This window comes from Hipposideros armiger, unplaced genomic scaffold (genome assembly GCF_001890085.2).
Source record: "Hipposideros armiger isolate ML-2016 unplaced genomic scaffold, ASM189008v1 scaffold_1225, whole genome shotgun sequence".
Taxonomy (NCBI): Eukaryota; Metazoa; Chordata; class Mammalia; order Chiroptera; family Hipposideridae; genus Hipposideros; species Hipposideros armiger.
In genome coordinates this window covers 74,396-91,773 of record NW_017732575.1, presented here as the reverse complement: position 1 = coordinate 91,773, position 17,378 = coordinate 74,396, and the positions used below count along the sequence as shown (strand labels likewise).

Below are 17,378 nucleotides of genomic sequence, written 5' to 3'. Positions count from 1 at the left end.
AAAAAAAAAAAAAAAAAGGGTAAAAGATTTGTACGAACACTTCACCAAAGAAAATGTATGGATGGCAAATAAGCATATTAAGAAAATGCAAATTACAACCACAATGAGGTTATCACTACACACTCACTAGAACGGCCAAAATGAAAAAGAATGACAAGACTGCCAGTTGTTGAGGGACTAGAACTCTCCTGCATTGCTGGTGAGGATCCAAAACTGTACAGCCACTTTGGAAAATAGTTTGGGAATTTCTAGTCGTTACACACACACTTACCCTGTGACCTAGCAATTCCACTCCTAGGTATTTACTCAAGAAAAATGAGAACATATATCCACACTAAGACTTGTAGGCAAACATCCATAGCAGCTTTAGTCATATGAGACAAAAATTGGGGAAAAAACCCAATGTCCATCAACCGGAGAATGAATAAACAAATTGTGGTATATCTATATAATAGATATACACTACTCAACAATAAAAAGCAAAACCATGGGTGAACCTCAAAAGTACTATGCTAAGGGGAAGAAGATAGACACAAAGAAAATGTACTATAAGATTCAATTATATAAACTTCTAGAAAAGGCCAAATTACAGTGACAGAAAGCTTATTAGTGGGTCAGAAGCTAAGGGGAAGAAACTGACGGCAAAGGGGCATGAGGAATCTTTTTGGGGTGGTGGAATTGTTCTATAACATGATTGTGGTGGTGGCTACATGCGTACACACGTGTCAAAAACTAGAATTCTATACTTAAAATTGGTGAGCTGCATTATATGTTGAGTTATATCTCAATAAAGCTAATTTAAAAAAGTAAACTATAATGAGATATCATTACCTCATTATAGTTTCACAGCCATCAGTTTGGAAAAACAATACTACTAACTTCCAAGGATCTAGAACAATGGGTAGTCTACCTGTACACATTACTAGTGGGAGCAAAACTGGTAAAGCATTTTGGAGAGCTAAGGATGTACATAACCTAAACCCAGCAATTTTACTTTCAGTTACACAGAGAAATTCTTGTGACTTAGGGAACACACACAAGAATGTTTCTAACAGCACTGTTGTCAAAAGGAAAAACGTACAATCTAAATGTCAACCAAGAAGAGTCTGAGTAAGTAAACTGTGGTAAGTCATTCATGAATTCAATTACTATCACAAACATAATATTGATAGAGAAAAGTTGTAGCAGGATACATACATCATGTTTCCATTTGTTTCCCACTGAAAAACATTTGTTAGAAGCACAAGCTTATGTGAACTGTAAAGACATGCATAGACACCGACAAACACTGAATTCAGGACTGGTGGTTACCGCTCTAGGAGGAAGAGGAAGGGGGATGTAGTGGGCCAGGGCTACACAAGGGGTTCATACTGTTTTGTTGATTTTTACTTTCTTAAGCTGGGTGATAAATACACAAATCTGTATTATCTGTATAATTTTAAATAACCTTTTCTCAAAACAAAAAGGACTCTTGTTGAAGGTGACACTACTATATTCCCTTGCAAGAAATGGCAGCAATAACACCTTTAGTACAATATTCATATTTTAAAAGTTGCCTTATTTAAGGCAATCATGAAAAATAATTATGTAAAAGAAATGTTTTAGTTGTAATATTTTTTAAAAAGCTGAATATTTCATCTAATTGCTTCTTTAGAACTGGTAATTTATTCTAAACAGCAATTTGGGAGACAAAAATGATCTCATTGTAAGTTTTTCTCTGTGCATTACTGATACAAGGGCTTACTTATAAATAAACAAAGAGTTCCAACTAAAGTGGTTTCAGAGCATCTTAGACACTAATAACATCATGGAAAAAATGAAATTATCTGTACTCCTTTAAGAGCTCCCAGTATTCAATTATCACTGCCAAGACAACACAGAGGAAATAAGATTTCTAGAGGCAAACATAGGTTTTAAGTTCTGAAATAGAAATACTCCAATCTTAATGACTAATAATCCAAAAGGCATAAACATTCACTTACTGAGGAACAAACTAAGAAATCTATTTGGATTTCTGGGCTTTTTGTTTCTTTAACTTGATACAGACAAAATAAAAACATGGAAAAATACACTTTAACTCACTGAGGCATACACTCTGCCACTTGGTTGTTTTTTTACATTTAACTTAGATTTGTAAACAAATTCAAACAACTTGCTTGCTACATTGACATTAAAACATATTGCACATAAATAGTTACTCATATATAAAAAGATGCCATAGAATCATTCTAATATAAATCACATTTCGGGAAATAGGTAACCTAACAATCAACGAACATTTTTAAGGAATTAAGATATACTTGTTTAGTTAACATTTTTGTTTTTGAAGAATATTTTATGAAGAATAATATACAAAGGCAGAAAAACAACCAAGAGCTCAAGTATTCTGAACCAAGGGGCAAAGTAAACAGAATCAAGGATTAAATTTTTAAGAACAGAGTTGAATCTAAACAAATTTCACTCTGTTTACTTCCAAATTGTGTAAGAATCTATGGAAAGTTTTTAGCTAAAGTCCATCTTCACTTTAGTTATGTCAAATGACATGAGTTTGTTATAGGCTTCCTCATATATTAGTAAGTCGAAATTTTTTATGTAAATTCAAAAATGGGAATTTTTAACAAGTCTACAAAGTTTTCAGAAATTTAAACAAATGAAATTTCAGAAAGTCAGAAAAAAGAAAATGGAGAGTTAGCAATGCTACTATTTATATAAAAAATAAATAGTAACTCAAGATTTTGAAGTGACTGTATAAAGAGTATTTCTATTCTCTGATATTAATCATGAAGTACGGGAAATGTAAAAATAAAGGAAGTTTCCTAATAAAGATAAGTGCAACCTCCTCTGAAATGCTCAAATGATGAACAGGTATTTAATATGTTAGGTGGTGCTTAATTCTAAACACACACAACTTTTCTGTTTCATTGATCAACATTTCATATATACACATGTATCTTTGAGCATGTGTTTGAACATGCCAGGATAGATATTTGGGACATGGAATTGCTGGACAGAAGGAAAAAAAAGCAATCAAAAATTTTAACAGATGTTGTCCAACTGCTCTTCAAGGCAGTAGTGTATGAAAGAACTATTCTCCCATACATCTTGCCAACACTTGATATTAACAGATAAAAAATTTTGCCAAAGTCAATGGATGAAGTTTTCATTTGCATTTCTCTGATTACTAGTAAAGTTGAACATACCATTCTGCATATTTATTGACTTTTTAAAAAAATTTTAATTCACCAAGTTGTGTATGAAAACAAAAAACTCCAATGAACTGGACAATGAAAACTAAATGAAGAATTCAGACATTCAAAACAAAGAACTCATATTAGAGTTGAAAACAGTTGAAAAATTCACGAACAATGTTAATAGTACAAGGCAGTTCGTGATACCCAAAGGAGTAGAAATAAAATGAAAGGTCTATAAAATTTGAGAGGAGGGAAACATGAGGGGGTGGTAACTTCCTAAAATTAAGATATCTCCATGGAATCTGCAAGGTTACTGAGGAGTTTGGGGTAAAGGCAGAGAACATTTTAACACAACTGTGGCCCCTTCAGTGTGCATGTTTTGGTCATCGACCATTTGTATTTCCACTCAGAGTTGATACCTTTTGCCTATTTTTCTATTGGGTCGTTTTCTTAACAAGTCTAACTTTATAAGGGTTCCTTATTATCTTTAGTCTGTTATATATGATCCAAATTCTTTTCTTAGTTTGTCACTTTTATCTTTTAGTTTTATGCATGGTGTGTTTCATCATCAAGAGCATTTATTATGAACAGCATCAATATTTTCATTCTAAGAAAGTGTCAGATTTATAAAAGCTATTTCACCAACTCTAAGAAAACTAAATAGATAAACCTAGTCTCAGATGAAATATCATTGTCCATAAATGTGAGAATTTGGGAATGCAGAAGAATTATAACAAAATACTCTGAGTTGAGCACCTACCAACCAACAGGTAACAGAAATAACCTGCGGGCAGTTACAGCGCTGTTAATTTCACAAAATTGCATGTTGACGTCTATCGCACTCACCCACAGATTTGTCTGCCATGCCCACATCTCTAGATGTCCAGCGACAAAACCCACAGGCCAGGTAATAGGCCTTCTTCATGGTGGTCTTGGCTGGGTCATCTGGAAGCTGCGTGGAGATGCTTGTTGCCCGGGTGGAGAGGGTGTGCATGCAGCCAGGACAGTCAAAGCAGTTGGCACATCTATGATACAAAAATGCAACAATTCACTCAATAAATATTACCGAGTACTGGCTATGTGTCAGACATTGTTGTTCTAGGTGTTAGGAATTCAAGAGAGAGCTGTAAGGGAGAGATGTCTCACAAGCAAAACAGAGTAAATAGTCCCAAGATTCTTACAAACTTTGTTTTAAAATTTTAAAAGTGTTACATATGTTATTTAAAAAAAAAAAAGCAGGACCAGCCCAGTGGCTTAGTTGGTTAAGAGTGTGAGCACTGAGCAAGAGGGTCACCTGTTCGATTCCCATATGGGCCAGTGAGCTGCGCCCGAGCTGAGCTGCTGCTGAGCTGCCAATACAAGTCAGGATGGCTCAGCTGGTGAGAGCACGTGCTCCTAACAAGGTTACCTGTTTGACTCCCGCATGGAATGGTGGGCTATGCCCACCGCACAACTAAGATTGAACATTGCACCTTGAGCTGAGCAGCTACAAGCTGCCGACGGGCGGCCAGATGGTGACTGGACTTGGAGCTGAGCTAGCTGCGCCCTCCACAACTAAGATTGAAGGACAACTTGGCTGGTCCCCTTCCCCAATTCCCCAATGAAATCTTAAAAAAAAAAAAAAGCAATCATCACCATAGTTTCTGAAGAGTTAGAACCTGCCCAATCTTAATCCACAGAGGGAATCAGTGTTAAGAGTTTGGAATTAACTATTTCAGCCTCTTTTTATGCCATGTACAGACCACAAAGAGTTCTGTGAAAAACGGCAATGTCACAGCTTAAGCCTTTAGAGAGAAGAGATTAATTGCACAATGGAAAATTGAGAGGAAAATACAACAACCTATGAAATTGATTTAGAAAATAATGGCTTGTTGGGAAAATAGCTGCAACAGATACCTAACAACGCTATCAAATTGGAATGGTTCAGAAGTGCTCCATCTTCAGGGCTTTCTGCTCCCTCCTCAGACACTATTATCCCTAGTGCTCAGCCAACATGTCCCCTTCAGGGATCCTGTGCCTTGTTGTTTTTAACTTTCCCACCATCTGAGATTATCAAGATTTCACCTCTAGTCTGGCTCTGAAATTCCATTCCATAATTCCAATTATCTGCAATATTTTGCCATCTAGATAGTATCCTCAAATAAGGATAATAATAGTACCTACCTCACAGGGATATTTTGAGGATTAAATGATAAAATTAATGTATGGACAGCATACAAAATAGTGTCTAGCTTATCAGAAGGTATTTCTCACAGATGGGAAAGATAAATAATAGTGGTTCACATCCACGGAGATGCAGGAGAGTGACTGGTAGCAAAGGACTTTCACACCAAGCTAAAAACCAAATGGCACCCAGGAGCAATGAGTGCACCTACTACCCGGATCTTGGTTTTTAATACCACTCTCTCAAATAAAAGGAGCCAAGGCTCCTGGGAGAAGGGGCTAATTCTAGGACTGAGGCTAAAAATATACAGGATGAGCCTGCAGTATCTAGTAGTACCAAAAAGTAAAAGTTTCAAAAGAATGAACCAACCACCCCCTACAACAAAACAATGGAGTATGTCAAAGGGATACAGGAGTCTACTACTGAAAGAGTTACCAATGGGCAAAGGTGGAAGAATTTGAGCAAAGTATAACAGTATTGGCTTATAATCTAAATATCCATGAGTGTATACTGCTTTAAGTAAATGATTAAATAAATAGGGGAGAAAAGAAGTTTCCATGCACAAGAATTCCAAATAATTAATGTAGATAGCCCTCACAGAGGGGGAGCATAACTCCACACTATTGAAGTATGGGCTGTGATAGTGATTTTGTTTCCAAAGAGTACAGCATGAAAAAGTAGAGGAAAAAAGGAGTAACTTTACATGGGAGAAACCTGACAAGCACTAGCTCAAGCCAGGTAATCTAGGTTAACATCAACAGTGATAAGTCATATTGATAGCATGTTCCCTTGATATGATGTGATGAGAGATGCTCTTTACCGCTGTGGTCCTCCTCTCCAACACACATTCCCCCAGCTAATGAGAAAAACATTAGACAAAATACAAATGAGGGACACTCTACAAAATATCTGATCAGTACTCCTCAAAACTTTTAAGGTCACTGAAATTAAGGAAATATCACAGCTATAGGAGCCTAAGGAGACTTAACTATTAAATATAATGTTGATATCCTGTATAGGATCCTGGAACAGTGGAGATTAGGAAAAAACTACGGAAGTCTGAATAAAATGTGGAATTTATTTAATAATAATGTACCAGTATTGTTCATTAATTGAGGCAAGTATACCACACTAATGTATGTTAACAACAGGGGAGTCTGGGTATGACCTAAGTGGGAATGTTCTATTCTCATCTTCACAATAATTCTTAAGTCTAAAACTGTTCTAAAACAAAACGTTTATTTAAAGACTCAAAGGGCATTTCATCTTTGGCAAAGGTGATGCTAAAAAATGAAAAAAGCTATTAATAGTTAAAAAGAGTTAATTCCTTGTGTTTTCTTAACAGCTATTAAAAAAAACAGTTGAGGAAAGCAGAAAAAACGGATCGTGGTCTTACCTGTTCTTTTTCAGTTTGGCTTCAGCTGACGGCATATTTTCTAAACAACTAGGACAATAATGGGAGTCCACCTAGAAAGAAACAAGAAATCAAAAAATTGGAAAAAAAGAAACTCAGTTTAGCTCATGTATATGTCCATGCCAAACAGTAAAATTTAAAATATACTGAAGCAGAAGGTGAGAAACTACTGATCTGGCAAAGAAGCTAAACTGTTTTCAGTTTAGGGTTTATTCCTTGGTCACCTGTTGTTTTTGTTTTGTTTTTTTTAACCATTCAGATTTTCTAAAAACCTTCCATTTTTCCTTTCTGATTTTTCCTGTCCCCTTTTATCAGGGTTTTATGCATTAGATGTGTTTAAATATTGCCTATGTAAAAGAAGAACTCTATGATAATCTAAAAAATAGATTAGTAAATAACCTAATTCGTAAAGCTGTGATCAAATATCCTTCTATCCAGTTTAGCTTTACTGGATTATAGCAACTTGACCACACTTAGAGAGACTTAAAGTTTTGTCATTACTGAAGTTATACAGGTTCACTGATGAACAGTATAATTAACATTCACAAAGTCAGCTACAGCCAACCAATTAAAGATTTTTAAATGACAAAGTAAACTACTAAGCTAACAAGATAGTCTTATTGTATTTAACTCAAAAACAGTATAAAAATTTAATTCATTGTATTAAGGTACGTATAATTGTTTTCTTAAATGTAGGTATTGGATCTTATTTGACAATTCTAGAACTCTAGTCACCTGCAGATGGAAAGACAAGTTCACTTGAACATAAATACAATGATAGAAACTGGCTTCTTTTTTCATCATCTGCTATAAACAGGGCCATCTTTGGAAAAATTAATAAAATTGCTGCTCAAATAATCTCCAGGAACATATAGTATTGCTAACAAATATTTGCACTAAGTCATTACAAAAGGCAAAATATAATTCATCCTTTTGTGCCCCCTTTCTGAGTTATGCTTGTCCCTTATTGTGTAGCTCCAATTCCAGGTTCTCCATTAGAACTATCTGGACTGCTCCAGCCCTCACTAGTCTCATCCTTCTTCGAACCCTAATGGCCTCCACCTCATAGGTACACATCAGTCTATAAAAGACGCAGTTACAGACTGAAGATCCTTAGAGATCATGAAGACTGCACTCCCTAATAACTACCAAATGAGAATTCTGAGGGTGGAGCTGGAACAGGGAAACATCTAAAAGAGAAAGGACCTGCCAAGGAGATACACAGGCACAATGTTAATGAAGAAAAATCAATGCCATTGACTATATACATGATTATGTACATTGGTTATATAATGAAAAACCAATACCATATTATAAATATATGGCACTGATTTTTCTTGGTATTATTTAAATGCTTTCCCTGACTCTTCTTAATATTGTGAGAAATATCCTCAATAAAATAATATGTAAAGTGGCTTATAGTATACAACATGTTTTTTCATATGCATTTTTAACAGTCCAGGGATCTTCAATGAAATTCTCTGAGTCAGGATGCTCATTTTCAAATCCTGGTCCTCCCTCTAACCTCCAAATTTCTGGACGTGTAACTTAGAGCAAACATTATGAATTTGTTTCTCTACCAGTAAAATGATTTTTTTTAAGGTATGCACTCCATTGGGGTGTAGGAAGATTAAAGATTATGTAAAGCATGTTGCATATAGAAAGTACTGAATAAACGGTATCTCTTATTACTATCAGCTTCTCCTTCATTAGGCTCAACAGCAGGATTCATGTCTTCTTCATCTTCTAATACCCAAAACTTACTGAATGAATGAGAGGTGGTCATGCGCTGCAGAAGTTTTGGGTTTGGTGATTTGGTGATTTTTTTTTCTTACGGGGTGGGGTCTTTTATGTTCTAAGCAATCCCACCACCAACGCCCATTTGTGCCTGGGGAGGACAACACCCTGCCCTCAAGGAGAAGCGTTATGAATGTAACCGTTTCAGCTTCTTACATGACTTGCCACTTTTCACTCAGCTCATCCCATCCCCACCTCTTCCCTGGTGCAGGCCTTGCCTTGAGCCAGGACACAGAGCAAGGCAGTCTGATGAGGGCCTACTTTCTAGCCAAAGAAGCGCAGAACTTCCAGGATGGGAGGGGCACGAAAGACAAGGCCGGCATCCACGCCACCCAAATCAATCCTGGAAAGACGGTCTCTCGTCCCTCAAGAGGAGCGCACTAAGTGCGCCCCCACCCTTTTTCTCCCCAACCCACCCTATTACCAAACCCCCTAAGGAGGCAACCAAGGTTCCCATAGTCAAGTTGGTCCAATCAGAGGGTGCTCTGGAACCAGAAGATCCGCTCAGCTCCACCCAAGGCCGCTCCAACTTTCCAAGTGACAAATTATAAGCAAATTAAAGCTCAAGCAAATCTGAGTGACGGAAGACACAGCCAATCAGCAAACCAGGAAAATGACTAGCCGCCTCCAACCTGCGGAATTTGCCCGCCCGTCGCGGTGACTAATATGAACGCCTCCCCCACCCCCAACACACATTTCGTGGGACGAGCGCGTTACCTCGTGAGACACACATTCCAGCGACCGCAGCTCGCTACAATAGCGGCAGAAGTAAAGCTGCGAGAGAGGGGCGCGAACCTTCTTTTCTCCCTGGACTAGGTAGAGAACCCGCTCGGATTGCAGCAAAGACGCCATCTTGGCGAGGGAGGAGTCAACGACACGCCTGCCGCATCACGTGACCCGAGAGCCAGCGTTTTCCTCCCCATCTTCCCTACGTATTTCAACGTAGACTTTGACGTAAGGCTTCCTACCTAGGGGGTTGTGCGCCGGGCAAAAGTCAAAGTGCGCATGCGTATCTGGAATTTCCTCTTTTTTTTTTTCCCTCCCCCTCACCATAGGCCCGCCCATGGCCTGTGTGGGACTAAGGCTTTTCAATCATTAAGTACATAATCACAGATAAAATCCAGATAGGTTCAGTTCAGTGCTCTCCTTTTCTTTGTTTCTTCCAGAAAGGAAGGCTGCTCTTTGTTTTATTTACGTCTGCCTCTCCTGGCCTCACTCTCCAGGCAAACATCCAGTAGGTAGATGGAAGATGGTCTCAGGAACAGTCTCATGGGAACTGGAAAGCTGAGAGGCACACTAACACTTTATTCTGACAGTCTTGCCACTGAACTGTAGGAAACTTTCACAGACGTTATCTCATTTGAAATTTCTTAGACTGTGAGTGCCTGCATGCAGATGCCATATTCATTTACAGGCTTCGAGTACTTGGCACTAAGGACCAAGTCTATACAATAGTCTCCCCTTATCTGCAGTTTCGCTTTCTTCAGTTCAGTCGCCTGCGGTCAACCACGGTCCAAAAATATTAAAGGGGAAATTACAGAAATAAGCAATTCATCCTAAGCAATTCATAAGTTTTAAATGTGTGCCATCCTGTACAGCGTGATGGAATCTTGTTTTGTCCTGTCCCACCCAGGAAATGAATAACTGTATCCACGCTGTGTACGCTACCCGCCTGTCAGTCACTTAATTGCTGTCTTGGCTATCAGGTCTACTGATATCGCAGTCGAGGTATTGCAGTGCTTGTGTTCACATAGCCCTTATTTTACTTAATAATGGCACCGAAGCGCAAGAGCAGTGATGCTGACAATTTGGATATGCCAAATAGAAGCCATTAAGTGCTTCCTTTAAGTGAAAAGTATGTATGTATAGGACAAAACATAGTATATATATATATATAGGGTTATGTACTATCTGTGGTTTCGGGCCTCCACAGGGATCTTGGAATGAATACCCCATGGATAAGAGAGGGCGACTGTATGGTGGGCTTTCAATAAGCATTGATTAATGAAGGACTGAAATTAATGAATGAACAATGTTATTAGGTGTCATTTAGGTTTTTCTAATGCATAAAATAAGGCTTAGATGTGTAAAATGACCAATTAGAACGGGCCTAACTGGGACTGGAGCCCATGTTACCTGCCACCAGTTCTATACTTTTCTCACTGTACTACATTACCTGTGTGACATTAGAGCTGGTGACTGAGAAGAAATGGAACTGAATAATATTAGCTAACATTTACTGAGCACTTGAGTGCAGCACACTGTGTCAAACCTTTACATACACTGTCTCATTCAATTTTCACAAAAACTCCAAAAGGCAAGTTTTATCATTATCTCTATTTTACAGCACATGAAACTGGGGCTCATAGAATTACAATTACTTGTTTAAGGTTTCATAAATATTATAACTCTGTTCTGTTTGACTCCACAGCTTGCATGCATTACTCCTATGCATACTGCCTTCAGCATATTTTCTTAATTTCTTTTTTCCAGTTTTACTGAGGTATAATTGACAATGAAAAAATTTATATATATTTAAGGTGTACACCTTGATGATTTGATATACATTGGGAAATAACACAATCAAGCTAATTAACATATCCATCACCTCACATAGTTACCATTTTCTTCCCTTTTTTGGTGAGAACGCTTAAGATTTAACCTTTTAGCAAATTTCAAGTATATAATACAGTATTGTTAACTATAGTCACATTGTTGTACATTAGCTCTCCAGAACTTATTTATCTTGCATAACTGAAACTTTGTACCCTTTTTTATTTTATTTTATTTTTTTAAATTACTTTTAGGTGTACAACACAGTAACTTTGTACCCTTTGACCAACAAACAGCTCTCCATTTCCTTCCTCCCCCGCCCTCCAGGCCTTAGCAACCACTATCTCTCTGCTTCCGTAGGTTTGACTTTTGAGATTCCATATATAAGTGAAATCATGCAGTATTTGTCTTTCTGAGTCTGACATATTTCACTTAGCATAATGCCCTTTAGGTTCATCCATGTTTTGCAAATGAAATTCCACTTCATTGCCAGTAACATAGTCCCCAATGTATATAGATAATGACTAACATGGGCCCTGGGCAGCAGCAAAGCACAGGAACTGGCAAGAAGACAGGCACTGGGAGCAGAGGGAGAAAGGGGGAATGCAGGACATCTGGCTTGGTTCCTGAGGCTTACAGTGCCAGCCTGCTTTAGTGGTGCTTGCAGGCTTTACAAAAACAGACAGCAGCTCTGGGTTGGAGTTTGCTGATGCCTGCTATAGCGACCTAGTGTAGTAGACTGAATGACTTAGAATTATCATGTACTCAAAAGATCCTAGTTCAATCCCTGTGTTTTTCAGATGGAGAAAATGAGGTCCAGAGGTGCAGCTGTTACCCAGTTGAGGTTCCAGAAAGTCAAAGGAACATACCCACAGGTTATCTCACTTCAGGTACCATATTCTGTTCTCTAATTCCATAAATGCAGTTTCCTGCACACCACTTCAGTTAATTCATATCCACACTCAAGTAAGAAACCGATTGCTCTTCTAACAACACTTAAAAAGAAAAGAAAGCAAATGCAAGGGAAAGTGGATGCTAATGGATAACTTATTTAATTTTGCCCTGGAAGTTTGCTGGAATTGCATGATACCCATTTGGGGCACACGAGTTTCACAGCCCTAGAATGCTCTCCCTTTGGCTTCAATGGGAATTTCTCAAAAATACCTCAAGCCTAACAAAAGCTTGTCCCCCTCACACTCCCTTCTTTGTGCTTGGAAGACTAACCGGAAGCTAATGTCAGTTTGGTGGCGCCATGGAACGAGCTTCCTCTGTGCTCTGCTGAGGATGCACCCACTACTTTCGGACAGAGGATGCACAAGGTGACATTGGGTTAACCACTACAGCTGTTACCCCATTGCTCTTTGTGTTTAAGAAAGACTTCTGGCCCCTAAACTGCTGGCTCATAAGAGAGAGCTCTGGGCCATGCACTCTCTATTCCAGTCATCTCTTCCTCCTGCATGTTTGCCCATTGGCATTCACAGCTGACTTAAGAGCTCTGAAGGAAGTGGGGAGCCACTGCAAGATTTCAAGCAAAGCAGTGACATGATTTGACAAGGGTCACTCCTGGACGCTGTTTTGGGAGTAGACTGTAGAGAAACAAGAACAGAGAAAGGGGATCAGTTTGGAGCTTATAGCAGTGATCCAGGCCTGAGATGACTGTGCCATGGACCAGGTATTCTGACTGTATTTTGAAGGTAGAGCCTGATGCCCAGCTCTGGGAAGCCATGCACATAGACTGCCATATGAAGGGTAATTTGGAGTCATGCACCAGGGAGGCCCTGTTGGGCCAGGAGCTAATCTATTTCATGGTTTGGCTGAATTCAGCTACTGGGAGTTTATTTCCTCAGAAATTATCAGGGCTATCTGTTTCTTCTCCCTGAGACGTCATGGAAAGAAGGAGATGAAGCTGACTTGTTGAGTCTCTAGTTTACTGTTTTCCAAATCACAAAGCATTCTGATTACCACACAGGAAAGCGTATTTCACAAGAGGCCCAGAGAAAGAGCCAGCCTGTTGCTAAACACATTAATCACATCTTCAGAGCGCCAGCTCAGGCTGAGAAGGAGAAGCTGATGTGGGAGAGAGCCCGGCTCATTTGGAATGGTGCCAAGGGTCCAAACAAACTTTGCCCGTTGCTGTAAAGGCAAAATGAGTTCATAAAAGTTAAAGTGGGTATAGAGCATAGAACATCGTAAATTGCTATGTAAGCTTTTGTTATTAGGCCACAGAGCTTAGTCCAATCTCCTCATTTGTAAGTGGGAAAACAGGTTCAGAGAGAGGAAGTGGTTTGTCTGAAGTTACACTGGTTCTCCAGCTTACTTAATGAGCACTAAGTTGATTCCTTTTAATATGTTTGGGTGATTGGGATTTCCAGTCCTGCCCACACTCCCATCTGTGCCTCTTGAGTGCCTCTTAATTCATTTCTGGGAAGTTCTTTTAGGCTGAGCTAGCTGTCGGTGTCTCATCTGAGAAGCTTTCTGCCCTCACAGGAAAGTTCAGTGGGATGTTTTGTTACTCTTGGGCCCCTGTAGAAGCCAGCCCCCAAATTAGCCCTCAGTGGTAGTCATACTCTTGTGTACTCCCCTTCCACGTCGTACCAGGGTTGGTCTGTGTGACCAATAGCGTACAACAGAAGTGGTGGTATGACGTTTCTAAAACTAGATTATATTAAAAAAAAAAAAGTCTATGGTTTCTCTGTTGGGTGCTCTCTTGTTGTTTGGAGTGATCACTTGGATCACTTGTTTGGGGAAAGGAAGCTGCCGTTTTGTGAGCAGCTCTATGACCATGTAGCAAGGAACTAAAGACTCCAGCCAACAGCCAGCGAGGACTGAGGTAACGACTAGTACACGAGTTTGGAAGTGGATTCTTCAGCTCCACTTAAGTATTGAGATGTGTACAGACCCAGCCTGCAGCCTGACTGCAATCTCATGAGACACCCTGAACTAGAACTACCTAGCTAAGTGGCCCCTGGACTCCTGACTCTCAGAAACTGTAAGATAATAAATGTTGTTTTTAAGCTGCTAAATTTTGAGAGACTTTGTTACACAGAAACAGATAACTAATATACCCACCTTCCCTTACGACCATCCTAACAGTTAGCCTTTGTTGCTCTGTGCACTTGTGTTTCCATCTCTGCCTCCTCCACCATCCTCGTCATTGCCTCGTGCACTCCCTATGTAGCCTTGTCACCAACTATCTGAGGCCAAATCCAGAAGTCATTAAACCTGCTGAATTATTCATGGTACCAAAAGGAGCAGATGGGAGGCTAAAATCAGAATTTGAGAGAAGCTTAATAAAGGGACCATTTGCAAAAGTGTAAGTGGGGTAGAAGGTAATCACAAGGAACACAGCAGTACCCCAGGGCTAGTGAAGGTGAAGTGCTGTTTATGGGCTGACGCCCGAAAAGGTAAAGGCTGGGAGCATTTCACTTCCTGGAACCCGGAGACAGAGAGCTGTGTGAAGAGGGCCCCATGACAGGAGTTGGACCTTTGGGTCCAGGACAGAGCCAGGCATTAGGAGACCCTGGGGTGGAAGGTAGAATGCAATATACCTCAGCTCCTGCAGGTGCTTCCCTCTTAGGGGAATCCGACAGCAGGCCAGACATCAAGGAAACCTTATTCAGTTTGGGTTTCTCAGAAGCAGACTATGGCACAAGGCTTTAAGGGAAAGTCTATTAAATGAAAAGTTTAAGTGAAAGTTTATTTGAGAGGTTCGGGGTATACCTGTACAGGAGTGAGTTAGTGATACCAGGACGAGAAGGTGGTCAATAAGATTGTGTTGTTAAGCCAGCTATACTATACTAGAGAGCGACCAGAGCTTAGGCCCACAGAGAAACTCTGGGAAACAATGTAAACACATGCCAAAGAATTATTCTACCAATGGGTGAGGGAGTTGGGGCATTTATGTCCCTACAGTCTGGTGGAGGGCCACTCCACAGGATGGGTTATTTCTTGGGTACTTTGGATTGCCAGGCTGGTAGACTGGCCTTCTGTGGGTTTGGGAAAAGCCCTCAGATACAAAGATGCAGGTATTGGCAGTGGGAAGTCTGGGGAGAACTGAAGTAGGTGAGGTCCAAGCGATTTGGGCAGGGCATTGACAGTGCTTGCTACAGGGCCCATTGATGTGGGCTAGATGTGGTGCAGATGTACCACCCCAGGCACAAAGCAAGATGGAGAGATGTGTGGAGGGTGAATCTAGGACAAATCAAACTTACACGCATTTGTAAAGTTGATAAGTAATATTTACCAATACTCTCTGAAATGTAATGTTACTGTTTAAATGTAAAAATTTACATACTGTAAAAATGGTTCAAAACCATTTTTCCTTTTGATTCTCATACTTACTGTGCTCTACCGTCTATCATAGTCATGCATCTAATGGTTTGCTTGTGCTTCTGCAGTTTGCATTGTGCACCAGCTAGGCAGGAATGACCCCATTTCATAGGGCAAAAGACAGGCACAGAGAGGACTTCACTCAGTAAGAGTCAGCTGGGTGTAGGACATTTAGAATCAGTTCTGCCACGTACCAGCTAGGTAATCTTAGCCAAGTTAACTTATTTTCTTTGGGCCTCTGTGTTCTCATGTGTAAAATGGGGGTTAATAGCATTTTCATTATAGAATTGTTGTAAGAACTAAATGGTATGATGTATACGAAACACTTGCTACATGGTAAGTGTTGAAGAAGTATTTTTTAAGTAAATAATCCTTTTGGGGGGGAAACAGCTAAGGGCTTTTATTATACGCATATATATTTTTTCTTAAGACCACATTTACCTCAAAAATTAGACTGACTAGACTGAAGATATCTACCAGTAATAAGCATTCTCTTCTCTCTCAGCTGCATGACTGTAATAATTGAACACTTTGGCATTAAACCATGAGAATTGATTCAAATGATTATAACCACATTAATGAGACCACATGACCATCACTCCACTTCAAAGCTACAGAGCAGAAATCTTCCTTCTCCTTTCATTCAACTCCCTTCTTTTCACTTTTGGGGTCAAAAGACCTAGGGAGGGGAAGGGACTCATTGAAGGTCACGTGGCCAACCTGTGGTAGAGCCAGGGCAAGAAGCCCCAGTTTAGTACAGCTTTGTGCCCTTTGCATTGTGCCCACGGTACACCCACTTCCCGCTGTCTCCCCAGCCCTCCCCCTTTCCTATAGAATTCTCTGCAACATCTCTCTGCTTGCATGCCTCCAGTGTTAGGGAGCTCATGACATCCCAAGGAAGCCCATTCTGTTCCTTTTTCCAGGCAGCTCTCTTCAGTTCTTACAGTGAGCTAAGATCTGCCTCTCTTCAACTGACACTCTGGTTCTCGGTCAGCTCTCAACTCAGCTCCCTCTGCCTCAGGATATACCTCAGAGGTTTGCTCAGAGTCCCCACGATCGACACAAGGGCCCCCATCTCTGGACCAAACAGTTTGGTTTCTTGCAATTCTGTCTTTCTTTCTGTCTGTTTTAGAAGCTGAGAGGAATTTTATCTTCTAGACATAATTACCTTCAAACTGTCGTGGCCAGAAGGGAACACAAATTGTATGTGTTAACTTGGCTGGGCCATGGTATCCAGATACCTGGTTAAACAGGTCTTGGTGTTGCTGTGAAGGTGTTTTTTAGATGAGATTGACATTTTAATAAGTAGGCTTTGAGTAAAGCAGATTACGCTCCATAATGTGGGTGGGCCTCATCCGATCAGTTGAAGGCCTTAAGAAAAAAGACTGATGACCCTTGATAAAGAGGGAATTCTGCCAGCAGATGGCCTTCGGACTCAAGCTGCAGCATCAACTCATCCCTGGGTATCCAGTCTGCTGGCTTGCCCTATGGATTTTGGAGTTGTCAGCCTCAACAATCATGTGAGCCAATTCTTTAAAATCAATCTCTGTCTATCTCTATCTCTGTCTCTCTCTTTACACACACACGCACACACACACACACACACACACACACACACACAACTAGCTCTGCTTCTTTGGAGAACTATGACTAATACAATACATTTTTAAGCATACAACTGCCTTTAGGCACAACCCCAGAGCTAGAAAGAGAAGCCTTGGTTGACCTCTCATCTTCCTCTCAGCACCTTCATTCAACAAATGGTGCTGGTGATAGAAAGCAAAATATTGCAACCAGAGTTCTGAACTGAAGGCCCTGAAAAAAAACCAGACCATGCCCCAAATTGTTAGTGCAGAGTGGCATAGAATTTAGGCTCTGTAATCAAAGTTCTAATCTGGCTTTGACAATTGCCAGATGGTGACTTTGGGAA

The 17,378-nt window shown here is 40.0% G+C and overlaps 2 protein-coding genes across 4 annotated transcripts in view; one reads left to right on the top strand and one right to left on the bottom strand.

The window, feature by feature from the left end:
* Positions 1 to 9,487, bottom strand: part of DCTN4 (dynactin subunit 4) — a 41,600-nt gene extending 32,113 nt beyond the window's left edge. The window contains exons 1-3 of one of the 2 annotated variants that reach the window (XM_019633005.1): positions 9,284 to 9,487; positions 6,752 to 6,822; positions 4,038 to 4,216 (exon numbers count right to left, since the gene is read on the bottom strand). In XM_019633005.1, the coding sequence (XP_019488550.1) occupies positions 4,038 to 4,216; positions 6,752 to 6,822; positions 9,284 to 9,418 (385 nt within the window). In that variant the 5' untranslated portion in view covers positions 9,419 to 9,487. The remainder of the gene's footprint in view (positions 1 to 4,037; positions 4,217 to 6,751; positions 6,823 to 9,283) is intronic. The other variant, XM_019633006.1, reaches the window with a different exon arrangement.
* SMIM3 (small integral membrane protein 3) overlaps positions 9,453 to 17,378 on the top strand; it is a 25,275-nt gene continuing 17,349 nt past the window's right edge. Inside the window, exons 1-2 of one of the 2 annotated variants that reach the window (XM_019633007.1) lie at positions 9,453 to 9,520; positions 11,920 to 12,009. The gene's annotated coding sequence lies outside the window, so the exon portion shown is untranslated. The remainder of the gene's footprint in view (positions 9,521 to 11,919; positions 12,010 to 17,378) is intronic. The other variant, XM_019633008.1, reaches the window with a different exon arrangement.